The 27,697-nt window shown below is 37.5% G+C and overlaps 2 protein-coding genes across 2 annotated transcripts; both read left to right on the forward strand.

The window, feature by feature from the left end:
* The first annotated feature begins 8,643 nt into the window (after positions 1 to 8,643).
* On the forward strand, positions 8,644 to 10,309 carry LOC113289124 (LRR receptor-like serine/threonine-protein kinase EFR). Its single transcript, XM_026538304.1, has one exon. The coding sequence runs from the start codon at positions 8,788 to 8,790 to the stop codon at positions 9,748 to 9,750; it is 963 nt and encodes a 320-aa protein (XP_026394089.1). The 5' UTR covers positions 8,644 to 8,787; the 3' UTR covers positions 9,751 to 10,309.
* A 5,494-nt stretch (positions 10,310 to 15,803) lies between these two features.
* Positions 15,804 to 17,822, forward strand: LOC113286127 (probable LRR receptor-like serine/threonine-protein kinase At3g47570). Its single transcript, XM_026534832.1, has 2 exons — positions 15,804 to 17,153; positions 17,261 to 17,822. Exons 1-2 carry the CDS (start codon positions 16,514 to 16,516, stop codon positions 17,287 to 17,289), a joined length of 669 nt encoding a protein of 222 aa, XP_026390617.1. The 5' UTR covers positions 15,804 to 16,513; the 3' UTR covers positions 17,290 to 17,822.
* The last annotated feature ends 9,875 nt before the right edge of the window (positions 17,823 to 27,697 follow it).

Here is a 27,697-nt window from a genome sequence, read left to right on the forward strand (position 1 = left end):
TGCTATTTAGCGTGTTTCTGTTCTTCGCTGGTTGTTGAGGTACTTGTTTCCGAGCTTGGACATTACCATCTTTCGTCAAGCCTTTTCCTGTAGTTTCCTTAAGGAATAGGTCTACGGCTTCTCTTTCGCGGTTTCTTGATTTCTTACTCTTCGGATTTTTCGCTGCTCTTCTTGCTCATTGTTGATATGATCCTGAGTGGCCTGGCACTCTCGCGTAGTGATCGATCTCCCTTGATCTCCATTATTCCCTCAGGTGTTGGAAATCTGAGTATTGGTGGTATGTTGCCGCAACTCCTTTGAGCTTGTGTACCCATTGTCGTCCAATAATGGCGTTGTAGGGGGAAGGGGTGTCCACCACACTGAATCGGGTATCCAGTTTCATGGGCCCTGCGTTAACCTGTAACACGATGTCTCCCAAGGGCTTCGTGGCTGCTCCATTGAATCCGTAGATGGTGTGATAATAGGTCATTAACTGTTCATCATGGAGCTTCATCCGTTTGAATGCATCATAGAATAGGACGTTTACAGAGCTTCCCCCGTCTATGAGGATCTTTTTGAGGTTACATCCAGCTACTGGTAATGTTATGACCAAGGGATCGTTATGGTCTTCCATATCTTCTTCGATATCCTCGGCATCTAAGATGATAGGAGATTTCATCCATTCTTCGTGTTCGTCCACCGCTATCCCATCGAACTTATATAACTCGCAGCGGTCTTCGAATTGCTTCCGTAACCTTTTTCCAATCTGCGCTGTGAGTGAAGGTCCTGTGGCTTCGGAACACGAGATGGTGTTGATTGTTCGGTTTCCTTCCGGAAGTTGTACTGGTTTGGTTCGCTTGGATCTGTCCTCGGTAACATCCTTTTGTATGTAATGTTTGAGCTCTCCCGCATCAATTAATTTTTGGATCATTATTTTAAGGTTCTTGCACTTCTCGGTCTGGTGTCCGTTGAAACAGTGATATTCACAGTAATCTTTAGACTTCTCGGATCTCGGGGGATGCTTTCCCTTAGACCATGGCCACTCTAAGTTTTCCCTCCCTTTGATCTCTCGTAGGATATGAGCATAGCTAGCGTTGAGTTTCGTGTAAACTTGATCTTCGAATTTTCGGTCGCCTGTTCTTCGTTCATCCCTCCGTTCCTTCCTATCTTCGTGAGGTCTCTCCCCTGAGCAACTCCTTTTGGACCCATTGGTTTGTTCCGCTGAATTGGTGCGGTGAGACCTCTGCGGATATGCCCTCGGGTTTTCCCGTTGAATTTCTTCAAGTCGAGCGTGCTTTTCGATAATTATTCGAAGATCTCCCTCTGTCTTGGGCACGCTCCCATGAATTTCAACAAATAGGGGGCTCATTCGGTCTAAGCCCCATTTGTAGCAATTGATGCTTACCACTGGGTCCACGCTCCCTATGGCTTGGCAGATCTTGTGCCATATGTTAGTGTACTCCCTCGTGGTTTCCTTGTAGCCAATTGCTAGTGAAAAGAGCTTATCCATACCGGTGTTTACAGTCTTGTTGTACATGTATGTTCTTAAGAATTTCTCTGCGAGTTGGTCGTATGAGTGGATGGAGTTTGGTGGCAGATTATCAAACCATGATAACGCCGATCCCTTCAGGCTTGACGGGAAGTATCTGCAGAGTACGACGTCGTTCTGACCCCAGCTAGCTAAGACACGGTTGTAGTACCGAATATGTGCAGCAGGGTCGCTGGATCCATCATAGCATTCGAACGTTGGGACAGGGCATTTCAGTGGAATAGGGGTGTTGGCCAAGCGATGAGTTAAGGGTGTGGAGTTAGCTTCTCTCATGACCTCTTCTAACCTTCCCCCGCCTTGTTTATTTTTTAATTGCCTGATCTCGGCCATCATCTCATCTCGTAGTTCCTCCATTGCGCGTTGGTGCTCTAAATTCTTCGGCTCATTACCGTCTGACTCTCCATCGTCATAATCCGGGTCGGATACGCTACGTCTCCTTGTCGCGTCTTCATTAGCCGCTATGACGACTCTACAGTCTCGGTTTGGCTCTGGTGCTTTGGAGCTTGCTTCATCAAGTTGTTGGCTGGTCTTCGTGCTTAGAGCAATCCGCTCCTTTAAATCTTGATTTTCTCTGGCCAACAGAGCTACAGCTTCTGCGTAAACTTTCTGGCTCTTCCTCAGTTCCTCAAGCTCAGCCATTAGTCGGTGTGATTGGTTGGACCCCTGATTGGGAGTCCCAGAGCGTGCTGCTACAGCCATGGTGCCGCCCTCCTCCATGGTCTGTACTAAAGGTGGCAGGGGTTCATCTTCGGTTGCTGGTATTTCCAAATTGGGGTGAGCGCCCCTCTGCGGTGCTATAGCCGCCGGTATGGTTTGATTCTGATCATTTGTTAGTGGCATTCCAAAAGTTAGAAGGTGCGCGGGTTGGAATGTTCTGGATTCATCCACCCTTTCTCTTGGTTGATTAAGTTGACTCATGGCGAAGGTATTGCTAGCCTCCGCAGCCTTCGGGACTACCGCAGCCTCCCCGTACTTTGTCGTTGCTGCTCTGAGAGCCGCCGCTGCAACTGAATTAGCGTTCAGAGGTGAAGTGATTTCCGCAGTATCTTGCCTTCGATTGGTCATTTTAGCTTTATCTCCTTTCTGCTTGCTTCGGGTGATGACCGGGGTTGTCCTGGGTGTTTCTTTTGACAAAGCTTTGGATTTTCCTGCTTCCTGCGTCTTTTCCATCACGTGCCCTTTTGTTGATAATGAAATCTCGTCGAAACTTGCCTTCTTTACTCACAATACGTTCTTTCTGCATAAGTTATTTCAAACAACAAAAACGGGAATATCCGCGTGAAGCGGGTTAGTTGGCGAAATACAATCTTCCAAGAGAGAATTAATTCACGCAAGTTATAATATATGGGTTAAAGTTTTATTAAAGGAGATCCTTAGTATAAAAACTACGAAAATTGTAAATCCGACGGATTAGAACAATAACTCTTATCGAAGATAAAAGGTGGGTTTTTGAACATAATACAGTTAACGAATAATCTATACGGTCCGAGCTGATAAATCAGAGCAATCATATGCCAATTTAAAATGAAATCACAGGAAAAGATAAATCTTTTACCGGGACGAAGTCCCTGTTTCTAGCGCCAAATTGTGAGCACACAAACCTGCGAGGGGGTCCGAACGCTCACAATCAATCATTATCATCTAAAGAGATTGTGATGATGATATCCTGGTGTTGATTCATTGGCTCAAAATCTTCGGGTTTATCATGGCCTCATCTAACAACTCCATGCGAGGCGTTTGCGCATGGGATATAAGTATTAAGGAAAACAAAACATATAAGTAAACATCCATGGAGCTAAATAAATGTAAAGTGCTGAAATATAAATAAGACCAAGGTTTACGTGGTTCAGCACTAAGGCCTACATCCACGGGGTTTGTTGTTTTACTATGTTCTTCACGGTTACATGAATAGTCGAATGACTTTTGGGTTTACATGTTTCTCTCTTCTAAGTGGTTAACTTACCCTTGCAATCTCTCTCTCCCTCTCTCTTTCTCTCCCTGATTTTTCCGATCCCCCTTCCTCCTGGTGGAGATTGGGTATTTATAAGGTTAGAACGTGGGACCCATCTCTGAAGACCGTTGGAACCTTATCTTCTTGTGTCCTTGCGTCCATCACGCGGATGTCTGCGTTTGCCCCTTGATCCCGCAGAGGCATCCTCGCTCGTTCCACAGGTTGGTCGACACGTACACTGCTCAGAGTGTTTAATACGGGTAGTTGAGGGGTCTGCTCGTGTCAGACAAGTGTCTTCTGCCCCTGTCAGTCCGTGTCAGCTAACTTTCTCTCCACCGTTGATATTAGCTTCTCTTTTGGGGATGAGATAAAGTAACTCCTCGGGGTTTATTTGGTGTTTCGTGACGCATCATGTTTTGATGTTTTGGCCTGCATGCTTTCCACGTATCTTTTTATATACACGTGTCTGATAGTGAGATATATGTGTACACAGAGATCATGCAAAGAACGGTATGATCAAGCGATTAGTGATGGTGCTGGTTTTGACTCAAGTGGTTATTTCTATTTCATGGGAAGAGTTATTTCAGAGAGGGAATTAGTTAGGATTCATGAGAAGAATCTCTGAGAAGATTAGAAGGTGAATTGGTTACTCTAGTGGATTAATTAGAGATGGGTATAATTGATATGAGGGGTTATTTATGATTTGAACATGAACTGAAAGATAGAGGATTGTGAATCAATTTTAGGGTTTTCTGGAAATCGTCTTGAAGTTCGTTTGAGTGGCGATTTGAGATTGGTAGATCAGATTCAAGAACAGTTGATGAGTAATAGAGTGGTTAATAAATAAAGAACGAATGGGTTTGGTTGATCTGAAGATTTAATTGTTGTCTTGGGTTCGAATTAAAGAAGCTACGGGTTGTAAGATGGACTCTGAGAATGGTGAAAAGATAAAATAGATGGGTAAATGAGTTGCCGATAGTCAAACAACGAAGGGGTTATTGTTTAATTGATGATGTGAATCGGTGTTGTTGATGAATCAGGAAGTTAGGGTTTCTCAGAGAATCGAATTGGAGTTCAATTAGGTGATAATTAAGATGGAATTAGAGACGGGTTTATGTGTATCAAGGTTTAGAGTTGAAGAATTAGGGTTTCATTATGTTTATTGAAGAGTATTGGGAATTGGCTGTGATGAACAGTTGCAGATGGAAAATAAGAATGGTGTTGAATAATTAACAAAGGAAGATGATTTTTGAGTTTGAGTTCTCTTTTGAGCGTGTGGGTGAACCAAGGGTGATGTTGAATTGCAATAGTTGAAGATTAAGAGGGTTGTTGATGATTGTGGAAGCAACAGATGGGTATTTGTGTTGATTGAGATTGAACTGAATGAGCAGAGCAGATTGGTTAGTCTTAAGGAGTTGGACTTGTATATGAGGTAATTGTTCTCCTTAGTTAATTTAATAAGCTATTCTTTCCATCGTTAATGTATGTGATTGTTGACGAGCTTAGGACTTAACATGAAAGTGAAATGGAGATGTGTGTTGGTGGTGGTTCTGTAATTGTTATCCTAAATATGAATTGAAGTATGGTTTAAAAGAGTATAAATGATTGTTAGATGGTTTCATAGAAGAAATGTTACTGCAGGTGTAGTTGCATCGGTGGTTTAAATGTGTTGTCTTAGTGGAAATGAATTGATCGTTACAGAGAACTGAACAGAGTTACATGGATTGTAGGAGTTCGAATGTGCAGGCAGTGTAGATATTGAGATGAATTCTGAATGATGTGAGCTGAGGGAAATGAAGTTAAGTAAGATGGTGTTGTTTGTGTAGTTGTTATTGCTGAACTGAAATTGCAAGGATGTGGAGTTAGAAGTGATGATGGTGCTGAAATGAAGTACATGTGAAGAAGTGGTGAACTATTAGGATGAATGCCACATGGAGTAAGAGGTTGCAGTTCAGGAGTGGAAGTAATGATTGAGAGGAGAAGTAGCAGTGACTGGACTGCATATTTAGAGTGGTTGGTGCTACGTGGATTGTTGGTTTAAGCATTATAGCTAGAGTTGTAACTACAAAGATGAAGTGAGAATTGTAATGTGTTTTCATGTACAACGGTAGAGTGAGTTGAAGTTCTAGTGGTGTGTTTGAGCATATGATGGATGTTTTAAAAGTATATCTAGAGATAGAGTTAGAGTTGGAATGGTTGTGTAGTGAGTTGAAATGAAATATTTGTATGACTGTATTGTAAGAATGAAGGTTAGATGAACTTTGGAGTTGAATCTATGCACTGGGAGGCTTGCTACTACTTTTGCAGGTAAAGCTTAAATTAAAATTGTATATTGAATTATATGATTGTGTTAGAATTGAAGTAAGAATGAAGAAGCTGTTTTGAGTTTAGGTTTTGGTACCTTGTCTTGAGATGCACCATTTTGGTTCATTAGTGTTCTGGGCTGAGCAGAGGCTCAAGCCTTGTGTTGTTTTATCAGTTAGATATCTGAATGATTCAGTGTATCTGACTCAGTGTATGACTGAGTCGAGTTAACCGAAAATAACCTGAGTTGAATCGGTTTGACTCAGTGACCTTGACCGAGTTAACCCTTTGACAGTGGGTTGGACTATGACACTGACTTATGTTGACTGTTAGGTGACCCTGTTGACCGTTAGTGACTGCTAGTTGACCAGATTGACCAGGCCCTAGTTTAGTGGGCCGGATTAGTGGACTTGGGCTTAAGACCATTTTTCTTAATTAGACATATTGGACCTCTTGTGGTCCGAATTAGCCTTTGGCTTATTCTACAAAGTTGTAGATATTCATAAGACTTAACTATGGACTATAAAATCAATCTAATTGGATTAGTTAAACCTTTAGATATGCAAGAGATGGATAATAAAGAAGTGTAGAACCATAAATGGGCTTAGAAACATTAGATAGACTTGTATGATTCTTGTATGAGCCTTTTGGCTAGATTCTTTGTTTTCTTGTGTGATTAACAGTCAGTCTATATTAACAACGATCGATTCAAGGACGAACCAGCGGATCGTGGATCTCGAGGTAGGCATGGCTTGTCATCAAAAGAGGTGGGAATACATTTGACTCTTTACTAACCATTATTGTTTTCCTTTACAACGGTTTATATTTAACAAACTCATGTATTTCTGTTTGCGCGTTCTATGCATTGTTTAACTCGTTTTACGATGATTCTATTGATTCTGTTAATCTTTTCATGGTTCGGATAGGACCTGTAATGTGTTGTGGTCAATATGAATTGTTACAGGAAATAAGAATTTCCACGTGTGGTATATAGGATACGCTCTTTCACATTTATACCTAGAGCTTTTAGGATATATTGGTTGACAGTTTGCGAGTTCGGAATTGTCGACATCCATATTTACGATTAGGTGTGGATTTGCGAGTTCGGAATTGCACAACCATAGTATACATTGTTTGAAGAAGGAGTTTGTCCATATACATGTTTTTTTACTTCTGTGAGGATATGCTCTTTCACATTTATACCTAGAGCTTTTATGATATATTGGTCGACAGTTTGCGAGTTCGGAATTGTCGACATCCATATTTACGATTAGGTGTGGATTTGCGAGTTCGGAATTGTCGACATCCATATTTACGATTAGGTGTGGATTTGCGAGTTCGGAATTGCACAACCATAGTATACATTGTTTGAAGAAAGAGCTTGTCCATATTCGTGTTGGTGTATCTCAGTGACTTGGTCACTATTTAATGTCTGGAAAAACATTATTGTTTTTTCTTAATCTTGTTTATGATTACTTAGAAGTTAAATGTTAATTATTCTCACTTTCAGTTTTCAGAGACAGATCAGAGTTGCGCAGCGAAAGCCACAAGTGTTGACTCTGTTAATTAGTTAACTTCTGCTATGTTTATCATGTTGTTTATTGTATCTGTAAACCAATTGACTATTGTATATGTATCATTTGAGAGAAGTTCATGTATATATATTCTGAGCGGGGTTAGTTTTGGGATAAGTTTTGTAGCAGATTTCTTAATTGAATGTTTAAGTATTTGAATTAGATTCGTAGTGCCTCTTTATTTAGTTAATCTCTTGGATTAGTCAGCTGCTAGCTTAGTGGGCGCTACAGTTTACATCTAGGGTATTTTTACATTTTTGTCCATTTAAACAGTATCACAATCTAAATGTCCTTTCCACTAAGGAATTGTTGATTTTGGTCCTTTTAACCAATTTTGTGTATTTAAATTCTCCTCAAGATCTACCTCTTGAAAAATACCCTACATTTCTTTTTATTGGAATGTTGGTTAGTCCTGATTGGGAACTTATAATTTTTTAAAATACCCCTACCTTCTAAAAGTTGAAGCAACTAGCACAAGTTGTTTCCAGATGTAGAGGCAACTTGCTGAAGTTGTTTCCAGAAGTTGGGGCTACTTTACACAAGTTGCTTCCAAAAAAGAAAGCAACTTTCTCAAGTTGGCTCCAAAAAAAAAAAAATTTCCCCTCAGGGATATTTGTGCTAGGTCAACAAAAATGAAAGGTGTTTATAACATTCCCACAAAAATAAAAACTATATAGTCATATAGATATTTTTTTGTTTTTTTGCAAAAAGAGCTTTCCAAATATATAATGTTTGCGAATTTTGGACGAGCGGTTTGAAAAATAATTTGTTTATTTATTTTTATATTGTTTATAATTGATGACATATTCATTAGTCACCCTTGGACTAAACTATAAATATTTTGGATTAAATTGTAAATCAGAAAGGTTAATTGGGTACTTTCCACATAAATGAAGGATTAAATTATAACTGGTGCGGACTAACTTGTATATTTGGATGAGATTTCGGACTAAATTGTATTTTTCCATTGAATAATTAGGGACGTGAAACCATATTCATAGACGTAGTCATCACGAAGAAGAGAGTCAGTTTCGTTGTTAATTGTAAAGTTAGAGTCAGTTGAATTAATGTATACCATCGAGAGTTAGACATGGTTGCATGCCGTGCACACCAGGGCAGAAGAGGGTCTCTCCCGTTCCATCAGTCTTGGTCGTGCAGTGTTCTGTGGTTCATGAGATATTTCCATGTTTCGTGATATTTTATTGTTTTTGTCTAAGTGATGCTGGAAGATAATTAAAATCTAGTTGTCTCATAATGACTGCATGTACTATTTGTATCTGGAAAAAAATTGTGGATGTGAATCTCTCCGCATTCGACTATTAATCTTCATTCGATCAATATATCAGAAAACTTGATACAACTAGCTATAAGACTCTAGAGATACCATCCAGCGTACGTGATAAACTTTTCATCACAAATTACGTGCTGGGATGGAGTTTCATAAGTTGAGCTTCATATTGGTCATTTTTGTCACCCTTGTAACATTACTCTCCTTGAATTTCCTACCTACGTCCCAATATCTCATTGCGGAAACTGATCGATCAGCTTTACTTGCTTTCAAAAATGCGATAAACAGTCCATTGGGAGCACTGAGTTCATGGAATGAGTCGTCTCATTGCAGTAACTGGACGGGGATTACATGTAGTCGTCGGCATCCAGGCAGGGTCACCACCTTGAGTCTACAATCCATGAGTTTGCTAGGTCCAATATCTCCATACATAGGAAATCTTTCATTCTTAAAGATTGTCTCTCTATATGACAATCACTTCACCGGCCAAATTCCTCAAGATATTGGTCGTTTACTTCGTCTTCAGGTTCTCTGGTTATCAAGTAATAAACTTACAGGAAATATTCCTAAGAACATAACCTCGTGCACAGAACTCGAAAATTTCTCATTAGTGAACAATGAGCTAGTAGGGGAAATTCCTACCGAGCTCGGTTCCTTATCTAAGCTTCAAAAACTGAATCTCTCAGAAAACCTCCTGGCAGGAACCATCCCAGTTTCACTTTCAAACCTTTCGGCTCTGGATTCGCTTTATTTGTCCTCCAACAATTTACACGGTTACATTCCATCCGAGCTTAGCAAGTTATCTAGATTAGAAATATTTCAAATTTCTGGAAATAATTTATCAGGAAATGTTCCACCCCAACTTTTTAACAACTCCTTAATCAATGTTTTTGCGGTGTCCTATAATAAACTTGGTGGATCCATTCCACACTATATTGGAACTACGCTCCAAAATCTCCAATATCTTTATTTAAGCGGGAATCATTTTCATGGCTTGTTACCAAATTCGATTTCTAATATTTCCAGTTTATCTGAAGTATCTGTCCCTCAGAATCAGTTCAGCGGACCTGTACCGGGGTGCTTTGCAAGGTCTCACTTTTCTTAATTTTGAAGATAATCATTTCGGAATTGGTGAAGCAGATGATCTTAGCTTTTTTAATTCATTATCAAATTCCAGTACGTTGGAAGTACTTTCTATAGCTGGCAACAATTTATCTGGACGACTGCCGGATTCTGTAGCCAACCTCTCGACTAAGCTTACCATGTTATATATTTGGTGAAATTCCACCTGGATTTGAGAACCTTGTGAATCTAAACGGACTAGGCGTGGAACGTAACCAGTTAACCGGAAGCGTTCCTGTTTCCATAGGAAAGCTTCGCAATCTAGTATATGTTTCGTTGGGGCGTAACCGATTCTCCGGACAAATTCCATCAAACATTTGCAATGGCACTCAGCTAGATCGAATTGATTATATGGGAAATAGATTGCAAGGTAGAATACCACCAAGTATAGGCGACTGTCGAAAACTGACAAAGTTGTGGCTTTCACGGAATCAACTTGTTGGTCCGATTCCAAAACAACTCATTGGTCTTTCTGTTGGAAAACGATTAATAAAAAAATAATTTTTTAAAGTTTTAATAAAAAATTATAATTTATTGTTTTATTTTGTGAATGAAACTTTTTAGTCCCACATCGTGGAGTTTCCAATTTTTAGTAGTTTTAAGAAACTATATAAAGCTTTTAGTCCCACATCGGGGAGTTTTTTTTCTTAAGTTGTATTTGTCAATTATATAAAGAAATTCACTACTTTTGTAAAATCTATGGGAAAGGGGTTGCTCTATATTTTAGAGAGACCCCTAAGGGAAAATATTTTATAGCGGTTTTTTAAGCATTCACGATTTTCCTTAACGGTTTTTTCGGAGTTGCCAAGCTCAAGTTGAGCATCTACTACATATGCTAGTAGTAGGTGTATTAGGGTGTTTTATCCTGGAGATATCCGTCCTGTGAGGGCTATAGCATCACTCTTGAGTGTAGCCGGGCGCTAATGTCTTAAGGACAGCGTGTTGAACACGTGACTCACTCTATTTTCCAAAGTTTTGCCTTGTTGCTGTTGCGGAGATACGGGGAGCTTGTTCGTTTCGTCAAAACAATCACTTCCATTATAAAGGAGCTAAGTATCAATAACTTTTGCTTATTTGATTTTTCTTTGTTTTTGATTATTGCACCCAACAATCTTAAGACATTATCATTTGTAATAATCGAAAACGATTGATTGGTTTGTGAATCATGGATGTTAATTGTGGAGTGAAAAAACAAAAACGAATTTCTGGTCAGTTGTAGAGTTTCAATTTTATCTTTTAATATAGAAGGAATTTCGATGAACCCTTTTGACACAACGTAGTAGACATCCTGATAGTTACCCGCGTAAAATTTCAGAATTTTTGGAGTTGTAAAAGTATTTTTTTGATATTTTACAAAACAGAAAATCGTTTCTGAAAAATTCTGACGAGCAGAAAATTGTTGTTAACTAAATTAATTTTTGTGGGGTAACCATGAGTTTTTTGAAACGCTGATTCAAACGAAGTTTGTATATATAGATGTTATCTTCAAAACTCATATTTTACTTTCTGATTTGGAATTGTGATTTGTGAATAAAGGTGTCATCTCCGAGGGACATGGCTAATAGCCGCATGTGGTTGGAAACAAATCTTCCAAAGATGGCAAAGGTGAGAACATCGAACGCAACTCTAAGCATGGTCTTCATGATAAAGGTATATTTCGTAAACCTGAATCCGGAATTACTTTAGTTAAGGGTGAGTGTTATGTTTGTAAAATTCCTGGCCACGCGGCAGTAAATTCTAGACAACATAAAAACCTTAATAAGTAGAAAGTTAATGCTAATTTAGTTGAAACAAACTAGAACGAGTTTGGTGGCATGATGTCGGAAGTTATTTTAATAACCAATGTGAGAGACCAGTAGGTGGACTTTGGAGCCACCAAGAATGTTTGTTGAAACAGAGACCTGTTCACCTCCTATCATAGGATAGGGGATGTCGAGAAACTCTTATTGAGTAACTCATATGCAATAGAGGTTGCATAAAAGGAAAAGGTCGAGCAGAAGCTCATATCTGTAATATTCTCACATTGAATGAAGTTTTCATGTTCCGAGCATATGCGAAAATCTTGTATCTTGTTCTGTTGTAGATGGAAAAATATTTAAGATCTTAATTGAATCTGGAAAACTTGTTGTAACTAGGCAGTGATTTTTTAAGCAAGAGTTATAGGACTTTGGGTCTATATAAGCTTAACGGAAAAACTGATGATGTGAACGTAGTTGATTCTTGTGATATCTTTGTGTGATTGATTGTTTTACGTGGTAGACTTGGAACCGTAAACTTATAAGTCAATGCTTAACTGGCTAGCATAGGCTTCGTACCCAAATTTAGTTTGGATTTTGAACACAAAAGTGAAATCTGTGAAGAATCAAAATATGCTATAAAATCTTTTAGCACAAATGTTCAGAGTAATTCTAAGCCTTTAGAATTAATTCAGTTAGGCCTAGTTGACATGAGTTCAACCCAAAACCACTGTGGTAAAAGATGGTTATAACTTCCGTAGATGATTGTACGAGGTACTATCTTGTATACTTGCTTAGGATAAGGATGACGCCTTAGAAGCCTTAAGATGTATAAACTTGAAGTTGGAAACCAATTAGAAGCCTTGAACATAACAACCGTATCCTTAAGGAGATGATAATTTCCATGTTGATTAGTTCAGGATTACCTGCGGCCTTGTGGGGGGAGGCAGTCCTCTTAACTAGTATATCCTGAATAAAGTACCCTTTTAAGAATCAGATGAAACTCCATATGGTTTATGGAACGGTAGATGACCTTCTTATGAATGTGTCAAAGTGTGGGGGCGTTTGACTAAGATTGTAATTCCTCTTCCTAAAAGAACTAGATTGAAACCAAAAATGTTGATTGTGTTTTCGTATAGGGTATATTGAGTATACTTCTACAAATAGATTTTTGGTTGTGTGTTCTGATTTTTTCTGACATTGGTGTGAATATTATTACGGAATCTAGGGATGCTGAGTTCTTTGAACATGTTTATTCTAAACCTGTACCTCATTAGAGATGTGTTGTTGATCCCCTAGATTTATCTTCAAATAGTCAGAACTTATTTTAAAGGAAGATGAAGTTGATGTTGAGCCTAAGAGAAGTAAAATAATTAGACTTGAGACTTCTTATGAAACCGACTTCATAACATGCCTAGCTTAGTCTGAGCCACAGACTTGTAAAGAAGCCTTATATCTACTGAAACCCCATTCTGGTAAGAAGCTTCATTTAGTGAAATGGACTCAGTCCGTTGGAACCAGACTTGGGAGCTTTCTAGTTTACCTCCAGGTTGTAAGACCATGGGATGTAAATGAGTCTTTAAGAGGAAACGATAGGTAGATGAAACTGTGGAAAAATATTCTAAGTTGGTAGCTAAAGGCTATAAACTAAAAGAAGGTGTAGATTTCCTTGATTCTAATTCAATTGTGACGGAAATTACTTCCGTTGAGATACTAATTGTTATTGCTGCCATAAAGAACGTAGAGATACATCAGATGGATGTTAAGACAGCTTTTTCTAAAACCGTGAATTAGGTAAAGAAATTTACATAGATCAACCTGAAGACTTTGTAGTGAAAGGTTGTGAATACAAAGTTTGTAATTTGAAAAATCTTTGTATGGTTTTCAAATAAGCACGTAAACAGTGACATGGAAAATTTAATCATGTGATAATGGATAGTGGATTTAAATTAATGAATCTGACAAGTATGTCTACAAGTAACTTGTTAAGGATGTCTGTGTAATTGTATGCTTGTATGTTGATGATATGCTTGATACAAACATAGATGTGATCAATTCCACTAAAAACATGCACTGAATGAGAACATTGACTTGAAAGACTTGGGCCCTTTTGATGTAATATTAGGGATGAGGATTAGAAGATAATCAAACATTTATAAGTCTTAGTCGTTCTCATTATGTTGAGTTGTGCTTAAGAGATACAATCAGTATGATTGTAAACCTGCTTGTACTTCGTACGATTATTCTTGTAGTCTCAAGAAAAATAAGGGTAGTGGAGTATCTTAACTTGAATACTCAAAAGTTATAGGATGTCTGATGAATTTAATGAACTGTAAGAGTCCAGACATTGCCTATATTGTGAGTAAGTTAAGTGGATATAATTGTAGTCCAGAGCAAGAGAATTCAGATGCACTGAGTAGAGTATTATGGTACCTAAAATACTCTTTTGATTTATGAAAGGTATCTTGTTGTCCTTGGGACTTTATGATGCAAACTGGATAGTTGACTCAGAGGAGTCTAAGTCTACGAGTGGATATGGTTTCACTCTAACATGTGGATTTGTTGTTGGAAGATTTCCAAACAAACACATCGCTCAATTCATTATGGAATCTGAGAGTATTGCGTTAGATAAAGCATGAGAGGGGGCCGAGTGCCTAAGATGATTTTTAGAAGACATTCCTCTTTGGCATAGGCCTGTGCCAGCTATATCTATACATTGTGTTAGCCAAGCTATAATAGTTAAAGCTAAGAAATAACTAATCTCAATCGGCGTTATTTCCATTGATTGGATAAAGTCCAAGGAGAATATCGCGCAATCTTTGACGAAAGGTTTGTACAAAGAGATAGTTAAAAATGCATCGAGGGGGTTGGGGCTTAAGCTCATATATTAAACTTGCCATGAAGGATACTCAACCTTGCTGACTGGAGATCCCATGATCCAGGTTTCGAATGAGACAACTAATTTGTGGTGGGTAAAGGTAAACACTATCAGAGATTTTCATTCTCTGTCCCTTCCCTATGGTGTAGACGTGATAGTGTGACTGCATGTGTAGGATGACTTTTTAATAAGTCTTAATGAGTTCTATAGTTTCAATTTAAGATTGAAGTGGGGTGTAGCAGTAACACTCTTTATGGAAACTCACCTATCTGAATGAGGAAGTGGGTCGCTTCCTGTGAGAATATGAGCTGATTCTCTAGAGCATTCTGAGAAACAGGATACGTCCAGGGCCAAAACGGACGAAACGACACGAGCTTGGCAGCAATCTTGGAGATATCACCCGTGGTTGTTATCACGAATTACATCAAATGCTAGCAGTTCAAGACATAGTTCACTGTCTCTAGCAAGTAATTCTGGTAATATCTCACTAAGCAAAGGTTCAAGACCTCATGGACACCTCTGCCTAAAATGGTATTTCCTGCGTTTTTTATGTGATTTTCATTTTGATGGTTTTGGTATTACTGGAACTTAGGACCTAAAGGTCACTAAGGGTTCACTAGTTCATGCTTTTTCACTTTGGTGAAAGATACCTATAGTCTCACCATGTGAGAATTAAAGATGAAAGCTCTCAATACTATTATGATTTATGCAATCCATAGTATGACCCTGGGGTCAACACACTTTTCTGTGAGGGAGAGGACGTAGAAATGATTAGTATGATTTCAACACTTGCACGATCAGTCTGTTTGGATCGTGAGGTTGGGATGTTTATTTACCAAGATCTATCTGTGTTTTCATGTTTTATTGAGTTTTCATTCATGTGGGGGATTGTTGGAAAACGATTAATAAAAAAATAATTTTTTAAAGTTTTAATAAAAAAATATAATTTATTGTTTTATTTTGTGAATGAAACTTTTTAGTCCCACATCGTGGAGTTTCCAATTTTTAGTAGTTTTAAGAAACTATATAAAGCTTTTAGTCCCACATCGGGGAGTTTTTTTTCTTAAGTTGTATTTGTCAATTATATAAAGAAATTCACTACTTTTGTAAAATCTATGGGAAAGGGGTTGTTCTATATTTTAGAGGGACCCCTAAGGGAAAATATTTTATAGCGGTTTTTTAAGCATTCGCGATTTTCCTTAACGGTTTTTTCGGAGTTGCCAAGCTCAAGTTGAGCATCTACTACATATGCTAGTAGTAGGTGTATTAGGGTGTTTTATCCTGGAGATATCCGTCCTGTGAGGGATATAGCATCACTCTTGAGTGTAGCCGGGCGCTAATGTCTTAAGGACAGCGTGTTGAACACGTGACTCACTCTATTTTCCAAAGTTTTGCCTTGTTGCTGTTGCGGAGATACGGGGAGCTTGTTCGTTTCGTCAAAACAATCACTTCCATTATAAAAGAGCTAAGTATCAATAACTTTTGCTTATTTAATTTTTCTTTGTTTTTGATTATTGCACCCAACACTTTCCTCACTGGTGTTTCTGGATTTATCTTGGAATAATAATTTGCCTTCGGAAGTGGGTAACTTGGAAAAGATTGGCTACCTCAACTTATCAAATAATCAATTATCTGGAAGCATTCCAAGCTCTTTGGAGAATTGTCTCGGTTTACTAGAACTTTCTCTACAAGGTAACTTATTTCAAGGGATCATTCCTCTATCCTTGGAAAAACTTTCAAGGGGACTCCAAAAGTTAGACCTATCGCTCAACAGGTTATCCGGTCGGATTCCAGAGTATTTGGAGTCCTTTAATTCCCTCGAGTATCTGAATTTGTCTTCAAACAACTTTGAGGGTGAAGTACCGAAACAAGGGATTTTCAAGAATATAAGTGCATTCTCAGTCCTCGGTAACGATAAGCTTTGTGGAGGAATTCCGAGGCTACATTCACCGAGTTGCCCAAGACTTGGCATCAGGAAACTAAGCAAGACATTCCCTCGCAAGACACTGCTGTTAATAATATTTGGAGTTGGTAGCTTTGTTATTTTCTTGGGTTCCTTTCTGATCATATGGTTTTGGAGGAGAAAAGCGGCAAAGCAACCTTCTTTGCGGTTGAAAGATCCTTTGGATAGTATGTTTCAAAAGGTTTCATATAAAGAGCTTCTAAAAGCAACAGATGGTTTCTCCGCTGAAAATTTAGTCGGAGTGGGAAGTTACGGGTCTGTTTATAAAGGATCATTAATACTAAAGCAGGAGACAACAACAACTGTTGCAGTGAAAGTGCTAGATCTTAAACGGCGAGGTGCTTCAAAAAGTTTCATGGCTGAATGTGAAGCAATTCGATGCATTCGACATAGAAATCTTGTGAAGATTTTAACTTCATGTTCTACTACTGATTATAAAGGAAATGAATTCAAAGACCTAGTTTCTGAATTCATGCCAAACGGGAATCTTGAGAACTGGTTGCACCCGACTGCAAATGACGAACAACTTCAGAGGTCAGCGAGGAGATCGTTGAGTTTTATGGAGAGACTGAATGTGGCCATCGATGTTGCTTCTGCATTAGGTTATCTCCATCATCATTGCGGGACACCAATAGTTCATTGTGATCTAAAGCCAAGCAATGTTTTACTCGACAATGACCTGAACGGCCATGTTGGTGATTTCGGTTTGGCAAAGTTTCTTGGTGAAGTCGTCATCAATTTTAATTCTGAACAACAAAACAACAGCACTTCAGTCGGGATAAGGGGTTCGATTAGCTATGCTGCTCCAGGTAGAAAATAATTATCTCACTCCAGTAAGCTAGTAGAAATCACAGCGTTCAAAGCTATTATATCATTTAAATGTATATTACCTAACCAATTTATTAACATAATGCAGAGTATGGAATGGGTAGAGAGGTATCCTAATGCGGACGTCTACAGCTATGGGATCATGGTGCTAGAGATGTTTTCTGGAAGGAGACCTACAGATGGCGTCTTCATGGATGGTTTGAGTCTCCATACCTTTGCTAAGGCTGCTCTCTCTCCAGATCGAGTAATGCAGATTGTTGATCCCAGAGTACTACTTGCTACTGTCAATCTCGAAGAAGATGATGATAACAACAGCAAAATTCAAATCGATGGTGAGACCGAGGCTAAGTTATGCAAGGCTTTGACCGGAATTGTCAACATTGACGTTATGTGTTCAGCTGACTCACCTAAAGACCGAATGGAAATGGTACAGGTCGTGAAAGAGTTGGAATCAATCAAGAATTTATATCTGACTAGCGCGGGGTTCGACTAAATACCATGTTTAACATCGAGTCCTGGGATCAGCAACATTTGTAGAATTAACTTCACCAGGTGTAAGTAGGCAATAAATGATGTAAAAACGAAACCATTTTACAAACTCTGTTTCCTATACACTATTTTGTTCTTGCTATACATTCCTTTGATTTGCATTGCCTAGTCAGTTATACAACAATGATGTTTTGTTTTCAAGTGTTCGTCAAATTGTTAACACACAAAATTAATGTTGTCAATATTTGAAGGTGACCTTTCACATTAGAGGGAATTATCCCCCAAAAGAAATGCTTTTTAATTAGCTCAACCGAAGGTGTTTTACTGATGTCGAATGTTTTTTTTTTTTTTTTTTTTTGGATAAACAAGGAATCTTTTCATTAATGGAAATTCAAGGTTACAATGAATTTAAAATCGAAAATAAGAGAATACAAAGTAACAAGAACATAGCGTACAAGTACAATACCGAGAAATCGGACAAGAGAAAGAGAAGGATTATCGGAGTAAGACAAATACAAGTATGAATAAGATCCGATTAAATCGTAGGAAGAATGGTTTCTCGCGGAATTAGAATCCAACCATTTAGTTTGTTTTTCTTCTTTAAAAAGATATGCTCCTAAAATAGGAGTGATTTGCTCAAATCTCTTGAAACTAGTGATGAAGCTTCCATCGTCAAAGAAATCACCGATGAAGATGAAGATTTCGTCGTTGAAGAGCATCACTATCGATCTTGAAACCCAACCCAATAACCATAAACCGCCATTAAAGCGAAGATAAACCTCAAAAGAGCACATAAAACCACCATAATGGTGTAGATAAGAAGAAAACATAATAAAAATTAGGCTACAACTACTAACTAACCTAGAAAACAAGAAATATAGAAGAAATCTGCTCAGATCTAGCCCAAAATAGACTAAATCTGAGCAGAAAAAGGTTGTTCTTCATGGTTTTGTTGTTGAAAAAGGTTGATCTGAGCAGAAAAAGATTGATCTGACCAGATCTGGTGTCGATAATTCAGATTTAGTTTTGCTTTAAACATAGGATTAAACATATACAGTACTTACATAGTACACCCGACTATTTAAGTTAAAGGTTAGAAATCATGGGAATGTTTTGTTTTTTATTTTTTATTTTTTTTAATAAGAAAAATTGTATTGGAAAGGTCAAATTACACAGGATTATCCTCTTGTATACATACTTGTATCCAGAGGGACCATTCTTGGTCATTTATAATGCTAATATCGTATTTGGCCAAAGAGTCTGCAACATGATTTGCTTCTCTATGAACGTGAATCCCATCAAAGTCGTGACCGTCAAGATATTTCCATGTAGAAAAATCTCGTGATATTTTTGTATACTTTCGCTTTTGCTTTAGTTTTTCTTTCCGACTCTTGCTTAGACTTTAGTTTTGTCAAAGTCTTGCTTGATTATACAGTAAAACCTCCCTATATTAATATTTCTAGGCATCCACAAAATTATTAATATAGAAAGATACCCATAAAAATGTAAAAATTTACATTCAATATGTATGTGCAATGGTTTTGTAGTTGTATTTAGACGATGTATATACATTTTTATAGTTCCAATATAAAAGTGCATGTATATATCTTGGAATTTATAGTTCCAAGAAGCTTGAAAGCTTTAAACATGCTCAATAAGTTGAAAATATTCTGGCTTCAACAAGAAGATGTCTATGTTTTTTTCTACTCAAAAAGGATAATATATTAAAGGAAAAATTAATTCACCACCAAGAGAGTGGTAGATTGATAGAGAAAACAATAGAAAAGCTCAATTATTCAAGAGCTTTTAAAGAAACAAAAAAATTACATCTATCTCATGACTGCATCCCAATTATGCAATACTGAATCCAGAGAGTAACCCTGAAAAATATCCGTTCCCATACACCAGTTATACACAAACACCTTTACACTGTCAATTATAGAATCAAGGTGTTTGTACTTCCCATTAAACAGACGTGCATTCCTCTCGATCCAAATCGCCCACCAAATTGCGAAAGGGTAGTTATCCCAAATTCGCTGACGTATTGGGTGAGAATTGTTTGTCTTCTTTTTCCTCCATTCCCAGATTGTGTCCCTAACTGAAGCTTCGAAAACCCAACTTAGATTATAGAAATCCAGAAAATAATTCCAAACTAACCTTGTGGTTTCACAATGTAGGAAAATGTGTTGATTAGATTCAGCATCCTTTTTGCACAACAAACATCCATTTACCACAATTCTGTTCTTGTATGTATCCAAAGTAGGAGCCGCCTCATAGCAAAGAGTCCAGACGAAAAAAATAACTTTCGGTGGAATTCTCGGATTCCATGTGCACTTATAAGGAAATACCAGTAATCCATCGTCTTCCAAAGTTTTATAACAAGAAGCAACCGAGAAAATGTTATTACCTGGCTCCCAGTTTCTTTGGTCACCACCACTGTCGCTGTTAATAGCCGAAATTAAATTCAAAAGATGTGCTACATCCTCAATATCTTGATCGTTAAGTAGTTTACTTAAAGAAAAATTCCATGTATCATTGCTGGACATCATTAACATTTCTTGAATAGTGGCATCCTTGCTCCTACTAAGTTTGAATAAAGCCGGAAACAACATCATTGGAGCATGACCATTTAACCAAATGTCTTTCCAAAAAAAAAACCTGCCGCCATTATTAAACTTAAGAACTGAATTCTGAACCACAGTAGAATTACTTTTTAGAATACCTGCCCATAGACTCTTTCCCACTGGCTTATTGTTTGAGGATGGATAGAACGCTTTCGGATTACTGCCAAATTTATGATCGACTACTTTCCGCCATAAAGCTTTCTCTTCCTTTCCATATCTCCATATCCACTTCGCATGTAAAGCCCTGTTCATTAATCTTAGCTTCTTAATTCCTATTGCACCTCTTTCTTTAGACAAAGCTAGCTTTTTGAATCCTACCCAGCTCTTCTTTGCTTTATTATTAGAAGAACCCCATAAGAATTGCCTCATAATTCTTTCCATTTGTTTTTCTACCGAGGCAGGCAACTGAAACAATGACAAATAATATACAGGTAAGCTAGACAACACATGTTTAATTAACATTAACCTACCTCCTTTAGATAAGTATATTCGTTGCCAAATGCCCAACTTCTTTTGAAACTTCTGCAAAATGATATCCCAAACGCCAACTACTTTTGACTTATTACCAAGTCGAATACCTAGATACTTCATAGGAAATGAAGTCATTGGACACCCAAATAACAATGTACACTCATCAGTGTACAAAGCATTCCTTACTGCCACAACAACACTTTTCTTAAAATTGACTCGCAATCCAGAAGTTAGTTCAAAATCTAATAAGATGTTCTTAAAATTTTGAATCTTCTCGACATCATCATATAGAAACACTATCAAATCATCCGCAAACTGTAAATGTGTGATAGAAAAAGCATTTTTAGAAGGTTTAAAAACAACAACTTGCTCCAGATCTTCCGCCTTTTTGATCATCACAGACAACACTTCAACAATCATGATAAAAAGAAAGGGTGAAATATGGTTACCTTGTTTTATGCCCTTACCACTTCTGAACATTGCTGAGGCAGTTCCATTTATAGTCATAGAGAACCTTGCAGTAGAGAAACACCATTTAATCCAATTTCGCCATACCATACCAAAACCAAACCTTGATAGAGTATAATCCAAACAGCACCAGCTGATGTTGTCGAACGCCTTCTCCAGATCCACCTTCACCACCAAACCAGGTACATTTTTTTTCTCTCTAGCATCAATCAATTCCGAAGCAATAAGGATGGCGTCAGTAATCTTCCCGCTGTCCATGAAAGCCCCTTGAAATTCAGATATTATTGAAGGCATCACTACCTTTAATCTTTCGGTAAGAGTTTTTGAGATGATTTTGTACATGCCTCCAATAAGGCTTATGGGCCTGAAGTTGTGCATACTTGTAGCCCATCACATTTCGGAATCATCACAATGTTTGTGCAATTTAGTCTCCAATATAATCTTCTGGTAGTTTCAAATTCCTTCATTACAGCCATCAAATCCACTTTGATTACATCCCATACAACTTTGAAAAACTCCATAGTGTAGCCGTCCGGACCCGGTGATTTATTAGTCCCAAAACCCCAAATCACCTTCCTTATCTCCTCTTCTTCAAACGGTTTCTCCAACATGATGCTGTGAAGCAAAGTTTTTAAATCGTGAATCGAATCGTGAATCGTTTTTGAATTTTGTGAATCGAATCGTATGTTAAATCGTGAATCGTAGATTCATGGTTGATTATCAAATCGCAAATTTATGCCTATAAATATCGTTCAACCACAAAAATAAATCCTAAGGTTTGATTTTTGATGAATAATTCCTATAAGTACAAAATATTATCAAGTATTAGCACCAAAAACCAAGCTGAAACATTGGTTGGAGGCCTTGCGTGTGATGCTAGAAATCACAGGTTCGAAACTCACCCTCCCATTTTTGAAAAATCATTTCTACACCTTTGAATTAAGTCCAGAATCGTAGTTAACCAAGGTTGACTAAAGATTCTCAAGCAAAACGCTTTACACATGCGATTCGAATCGATTTGGTAGAAAATGAAGCGAATCATACGATTCGAATCGTGAATCGCACGATTTTAAAAACCTTGTTGTGAAGAACACTAATTGAAGGAAGATCCAGATTATCAAATGTAGGCCTCGAACTAACACTTTCAGTGAATACATTCTCATAAAATCTCCTTGCTTCCTCATTTATTATCTTTTTGTCATGACTTATTTCCCCATTGACAATGAGAGAATTAATTGAGTTCACTTTTTGATTATAAGATTAAATTTATATGGAAAAACTTAGAGTTTCGTTCTCCATCTGCAATCCACTGTCCTTTTGACCTTGCATCCCACTTCCTTGCAAGATTCAAAGTTGCTTGATTGTGCTTAACTTTTGTAGTCTCTCTTATCATAAACATCGATAAGCTTCTCCAAACTATCTACTTCAAGCTGCAAAGAACCAAATGTTTCCCTCCCCCACTTTTTAATGAAAAACTTGAGTGCCTGAAGTTTCTTAGCCAGTATAAAATTTGGACTGCCAAAGAAGGTCAAATTATCCCACTACACCCTCATGTTCACTAAAAAGTTTGGATGACTCAAATAGTAATTTTCAAATATGAAAGGTGGCCTATAAATGTTACCTGCATTACAGTCCAATAGAATAGGTGCGTGGTCAGATATTGGCCTTCTTAATTTGTACTGCACTAAAGATATGCATCTTTCTTCCCATTCCGCAGTGAAGATAAATCTGTCAAGCTGAACCAGAATAAGAGGATTTTGCGAGTTTGTCCAGGTATAACATCCACCTGACATAGGAATGTCAATTAAACTATGATTATTTACAAACTTTCTGAAACACCTTCTGCTCCTAACACATCCACCAGAGTTGTTCCTTTCAGTCTGATACAACACTGTATTTCAATCGCCACCAATCAACCAAGGATCAGTTAATAACAAACGAATATCATCAATCTCTTGCCAGAACTGAGCATAATCTGCTGGATCAGTTGCCCCATAAACTTCCGTAAAAATCCAATTGAAGTCATCAGAGAAGTTTCTAAATTTAATTGAAACTGAAAAAGCTCCAATAAGATTATCCTCCATAGCCAAAATTGCTCTATTCCACATAACCAGTACCCTTCCAGATCGTCCTTCTGATGGTAACTATATATAGTCACACCTATTATTTCCCCAAAGTTTTTTGACCAAAGTATCATCTATCAGCTTCTTTTTAGTTTATTGAATTGTTACAATTGAGGCATGATTTCTACATATTGCATTATGAATTGTTGTTATCTTTAAATCATCACCTAATCCCCTAATATTCCAAGAGAGGATTTTATAATCCATTAACCGCAACAGGAACCCTAAAACCACTAGCAGGTAAAATTGAATCGCTACTGTTTTTAGAACTTGGGGAAATATCATTAGAAATGCTAATTGTACCTCTTTTTTCTTCTTCCGACCAATTATCAACATCTGAATCTTCATCAAAAAATTTCAGTCCATCGAATTGATAAGGTTCATCGTGATGCTGCTTCTCAGATTCGTGTAATCTGATAATCATGGTCAATACTGTTCTTCATTTCTTTTATATTGAAGCCAATACTGTTCTAGATCCATTTTATAAGTATGTTTCTTAGGTATTAACTTCCGTGGTCGAAGGATCTCTGGACTTCAGTTTTTATGGGATCAACTACTGTTGTTGACACCATTTTTTATGGATCAACTACTCCTGTTGTTGAAAACATTTTCTATTGGATCAACTACTCATGTTTGTTAAAAAAGTTAGCTTAATTTCTTTCTGGTTTGTGTTTGTGTATTGTTTTTCGACTGATGGTAGTGGTGGTGTTGTTGGATTTTATAGTTGTAAAGTTCTTCAAATGTTGAATTTGTGGTGTAATGGTAGCATGACTGACTCCACATCAGATGATGCGTGTTCGACTCACACCAAATTCACTCATTCATATATGTCATTTTTTGTTTTTTTGTTTCAAACTTTGGTTGTTGATTCCATTTACTGGGATCAACTTACATTGTTGACACAACTGGATTACAATATTTTTCAGTTATTTGTGTCAACTTTGGTTGTTGACTCCATTCCTGGGATTAACTTCCATTGTTGACTCAAAAAAGCTGGTGTTTTTTTATTTATTGTCTCAACTTTGGTTGTTGACCCCATTCATTGGGATCAACTTCCATTGTTGAGATGACACAACTGAACTAGAATGTTTTTTTGTTATTTGTATCAAATTTGGTTGTTGACTCCATTCACTATGATCAACTTCGATTGTTGACAAAAAAAAAAACTGGAATATATATTACTAAAGCTTTTTTTTTTTTAACTTTTAATTTTTGAATCAACTTCGGTTGTTGACACCAGATTTTGGTGGCAGTGGCGGCGGTGATAGCATCGACAGTTGTTGTGGTGGTGAAATATTAGTGCTGGTTGTAGTTAGTAAGTGGTGGTGGTTTGTGGCAGTGGTGGTGGCAGTGGTGGTGGCAGCGGTGCTGGTGGTGGAGTGGTAGTGGTGGTAGTGGCTGTGAAGTAACAGAGAAAGAAATTTGCTAATGGATAAGGTTTGTAAATGACAAATGATTATAATTGAGGGTATTAAGGTAATCTATTTTTTAATGGATAATGTTTTTAAATGATGGGGGTATATATATTATCGTATAAGGACATATTTTTTGGGTGTCAAAATTATGGGTATTTAATTAATCTACCCGAGATTACATTCCTCAGTATGCATCCTCCATATCTTGTCGATTAAATCACGAGAAATATTTCTTTATTTATGAGAAAAAAAACTAAATCCTCGTTAACTTACCTGGTAAGAACATTTCCATGAACCTTGATTGGGGTGCCCTTATCAGGATTAACCCTTAGTTAAATGTTAGAGTAGTAATGGCTGTAGTTAATACTTACTAGTTAATTGAGTTATCGGTGAATGTGAGTTGTTATTTCAGGATTGTTTATAGTGGTTAATAACTAATAGCGGATAGTGATTCAACAGCTGATAGGAGCGTTGTTGTGTAGTTACCTAAAATCAGTGAGAGGCTAAAAGTGAGCTTTTGGGTTTTGGAAGTGACTTACGGGAGGTTTAGCATGAACAGTCTTTGTCTAAACCATGCACAATGGTCGTTCAAATGTTTCTTTAGTAATATGAGAGGTTAGGACGGTCTTTAGAATGGAAGGAGAGGTGAATAGAGAGAACCGAGAATGAATAACAACTCTGAGAGATTATGAGAAAGTTGTGTGTTAGCTTGGAGAAATACAGGATCTATTTATATCTGAATTCTCTAATATCAAGTCGGTGAAAATAGGATTGCTTGCCTGCAAAGAAATTTTCCCGTCTCTTCATGTATAGCTAGAGATAAACTAGGTTGGGTTTACCTCCTTATTTCACCGTCTTTACTCTCTTTTGGGGTGAGAAATAAGCTGAGTATTTCACGCACATGTCGTAGACCGCCAGACCAAAACTCTAATTGATATCCTTCCAGTTTTGTGCGACTGAGTCATCCTTTGTGGTGATATGTTGAGAGAAAATATTTTTCATAATCGACGTTGACCAAGATAGAAAGACATTCTCTGATTTTTTTGAATAGGACTAGGATAAGTCACGTGGAAAGGCAAGCAACTCCTCATAAATCGTTAATAGAGTGCGAGAGGAGCTAAGATTAGACTCTATCTTTTTGTGGTCGGTCACATATATCATGTGGAGACCAAAATATTTCATGTCTGTCCCTTTGTCAAGTATGAGGAGCTCAAGGGAGTTTTTCCACATTTTTGATAAACATGTACAGTCCATGTTCAATTTACTAGCCTTGAATGTGTTTGAAACGCTAGAAAAAAGGCATGTTCCCTAGATGAGGCGTGTGCTTGTACATAAATATTCAGAAGAGCTGGTTCAGCTCGGATTAGCATGAAGTCAATCGGCGCTTATCTCATGAGATCGAGTCTCTTCGGAGTCGGCTGGTACATGTTTGAGCCAAAGAAGGAGGCTTGCATGCCTAATAACATCTCTACGAGACCTTGGCTCACGTGTCTTTGACCAGCTATCTTGAAGGGATTCGCTAGGAGTTAATTACGATTGTGTCCTTATAGTGGGGCACCCATGACCATTTGTATCTCGAAAGGATGTTCAAGAAGTATGTCATCGGACTCGTAGCATAATATCTCGTAGGGATGTTCTATGAATTATATAAGAGGCCTCAGTAAGTCGAGCCAGGCCTAGAGTAGACGTGACCAGTCCATATCTCTGGATGATTTACTAGGAATCAATCCATGATCTCAAATAGGGGTGAGTCGTACTTACAAGAGCCATGAATGTCTTCGCTTTGGTTCATAAAGTCATATGTGGATATTTTTAGGCATCTACAGAGCCTACATGACCATCAACATCTCTCCGGGGACATATACTAAGAATGATGCCATTAATACCAGATGCTTCTCGCAAGGACGTGCTGAAAATCATGGCTGCTCTGGTTCATAAGTCAGTCGTGGACGTTATACGAGTCTACAGAGCCTACGTGACCAACAGTATCTTGTCAAGGATTATGTTAGGAGTCACGGCATCACGATCAATAGTATCACGCGGGGACGTATACTCGAAATCGTGTTTATAAGTGTCTTAAAGACCAAGGGATGAACCTCTCTCGTGAGAGCTGAGTTTTTCCCTATGGGGTTGTGCTTGTCTTTTGGCAATGGGGATGGAACTTGTCTTCAGAGCTCTCTTTTACGTCCAGTCTTTTCCCATTTTAGTTTTGCAGAACCTCAAAGAAAACTATTGGCCCAGAAAACTATTTGGCCCCGGACTTAAAATGACTATTTTGCCCTTCATCGAGATTTCACCATCTACAGTGGCGGAGCCACCGTTGGACTAGTGATGACAGTTTTGGAAACAAAAAAAAAATAACAAGTCAAAAAAAAGAAAAAATTGTCCCCCTTGATTTTTAGGAAAACAAAAGAAAACTCGGGATTATATTAGTAAAATTCGTAATTATTTGTTGTCAAATATGAAAAATCTCGTAAAATTATTCTTCATTCTTTTAATTAATTTAAATTGGTGATAGTTTAAACAAAAATTTTTACAATTCTTATATAATACTGCAATATTTACATAATTATATACATAATATAAATAAATTACAGTAGTAGACCTCTAAATTATTCCAAAATGAAGATATTTTTTTCTTTATTAATAATATTGGACCTAATTAAATGAGTGGATTGTATTCTTAACATACCATAAAGTCTCTGATATCTAAATGAAACATTTTACAAACTGTATGGTGCATGCAGTTTGAAAAAGTGTCAATTATTTTTTTGTGGATTTCGATCGCAATTGTGTGCTATTATTTTTTTCTCTGTACAGTTTTTTTTTGAAAGAGAAGGTTATATTAAAAGAAAAAAGAGAACCAAGGAGTAATTCAAGGTCAATTACGTACACATTAGAGTATCCCAATTACTCCAAATGAGACTTGGAGCAA

The sequence above is a fragment of the Papaver somniferum genome, chromosome 6 (genome assembly GCF_003573695.1).
Source record: "Papaver somniferum cultivar HN1 chromosome 6, ASM357369v1, whole genome shotgun sequence".
Lineage (NCBI taxonomy): Eukaryota > Viridiplantae > Streptophyta > Magnoliopsida > Ranunculales > Papaveraceae > Papaver > Papaver somniferum.

What these genes read in the sequence shown, in the direction of transcription:
- LOC113289124 (XM_026538304.1), top strand. Translation starts at nt 8,788, where the DNA reads ATGGAGTTTCATAAGTTGAGCTTCATATTGGTCATTTTTGTCACCCTT.
- LOC113286127 (XM_026534832.1), top strand. Translation starts at nt 16,514, where the DNA reads ATGTTTCAAAAGGTTTCATATAAAGAGCTTCTAAAAGCAACAGATGGT. An exon ending in GATTAGCTATGCTGCTCCAG is followed by an intron (nt 17,154 to 17,260) that starts GTAGAAAATAAT and finishes AACATAATGCAG; the next exon opens with AGTATGGAATGGGTAGAGAG.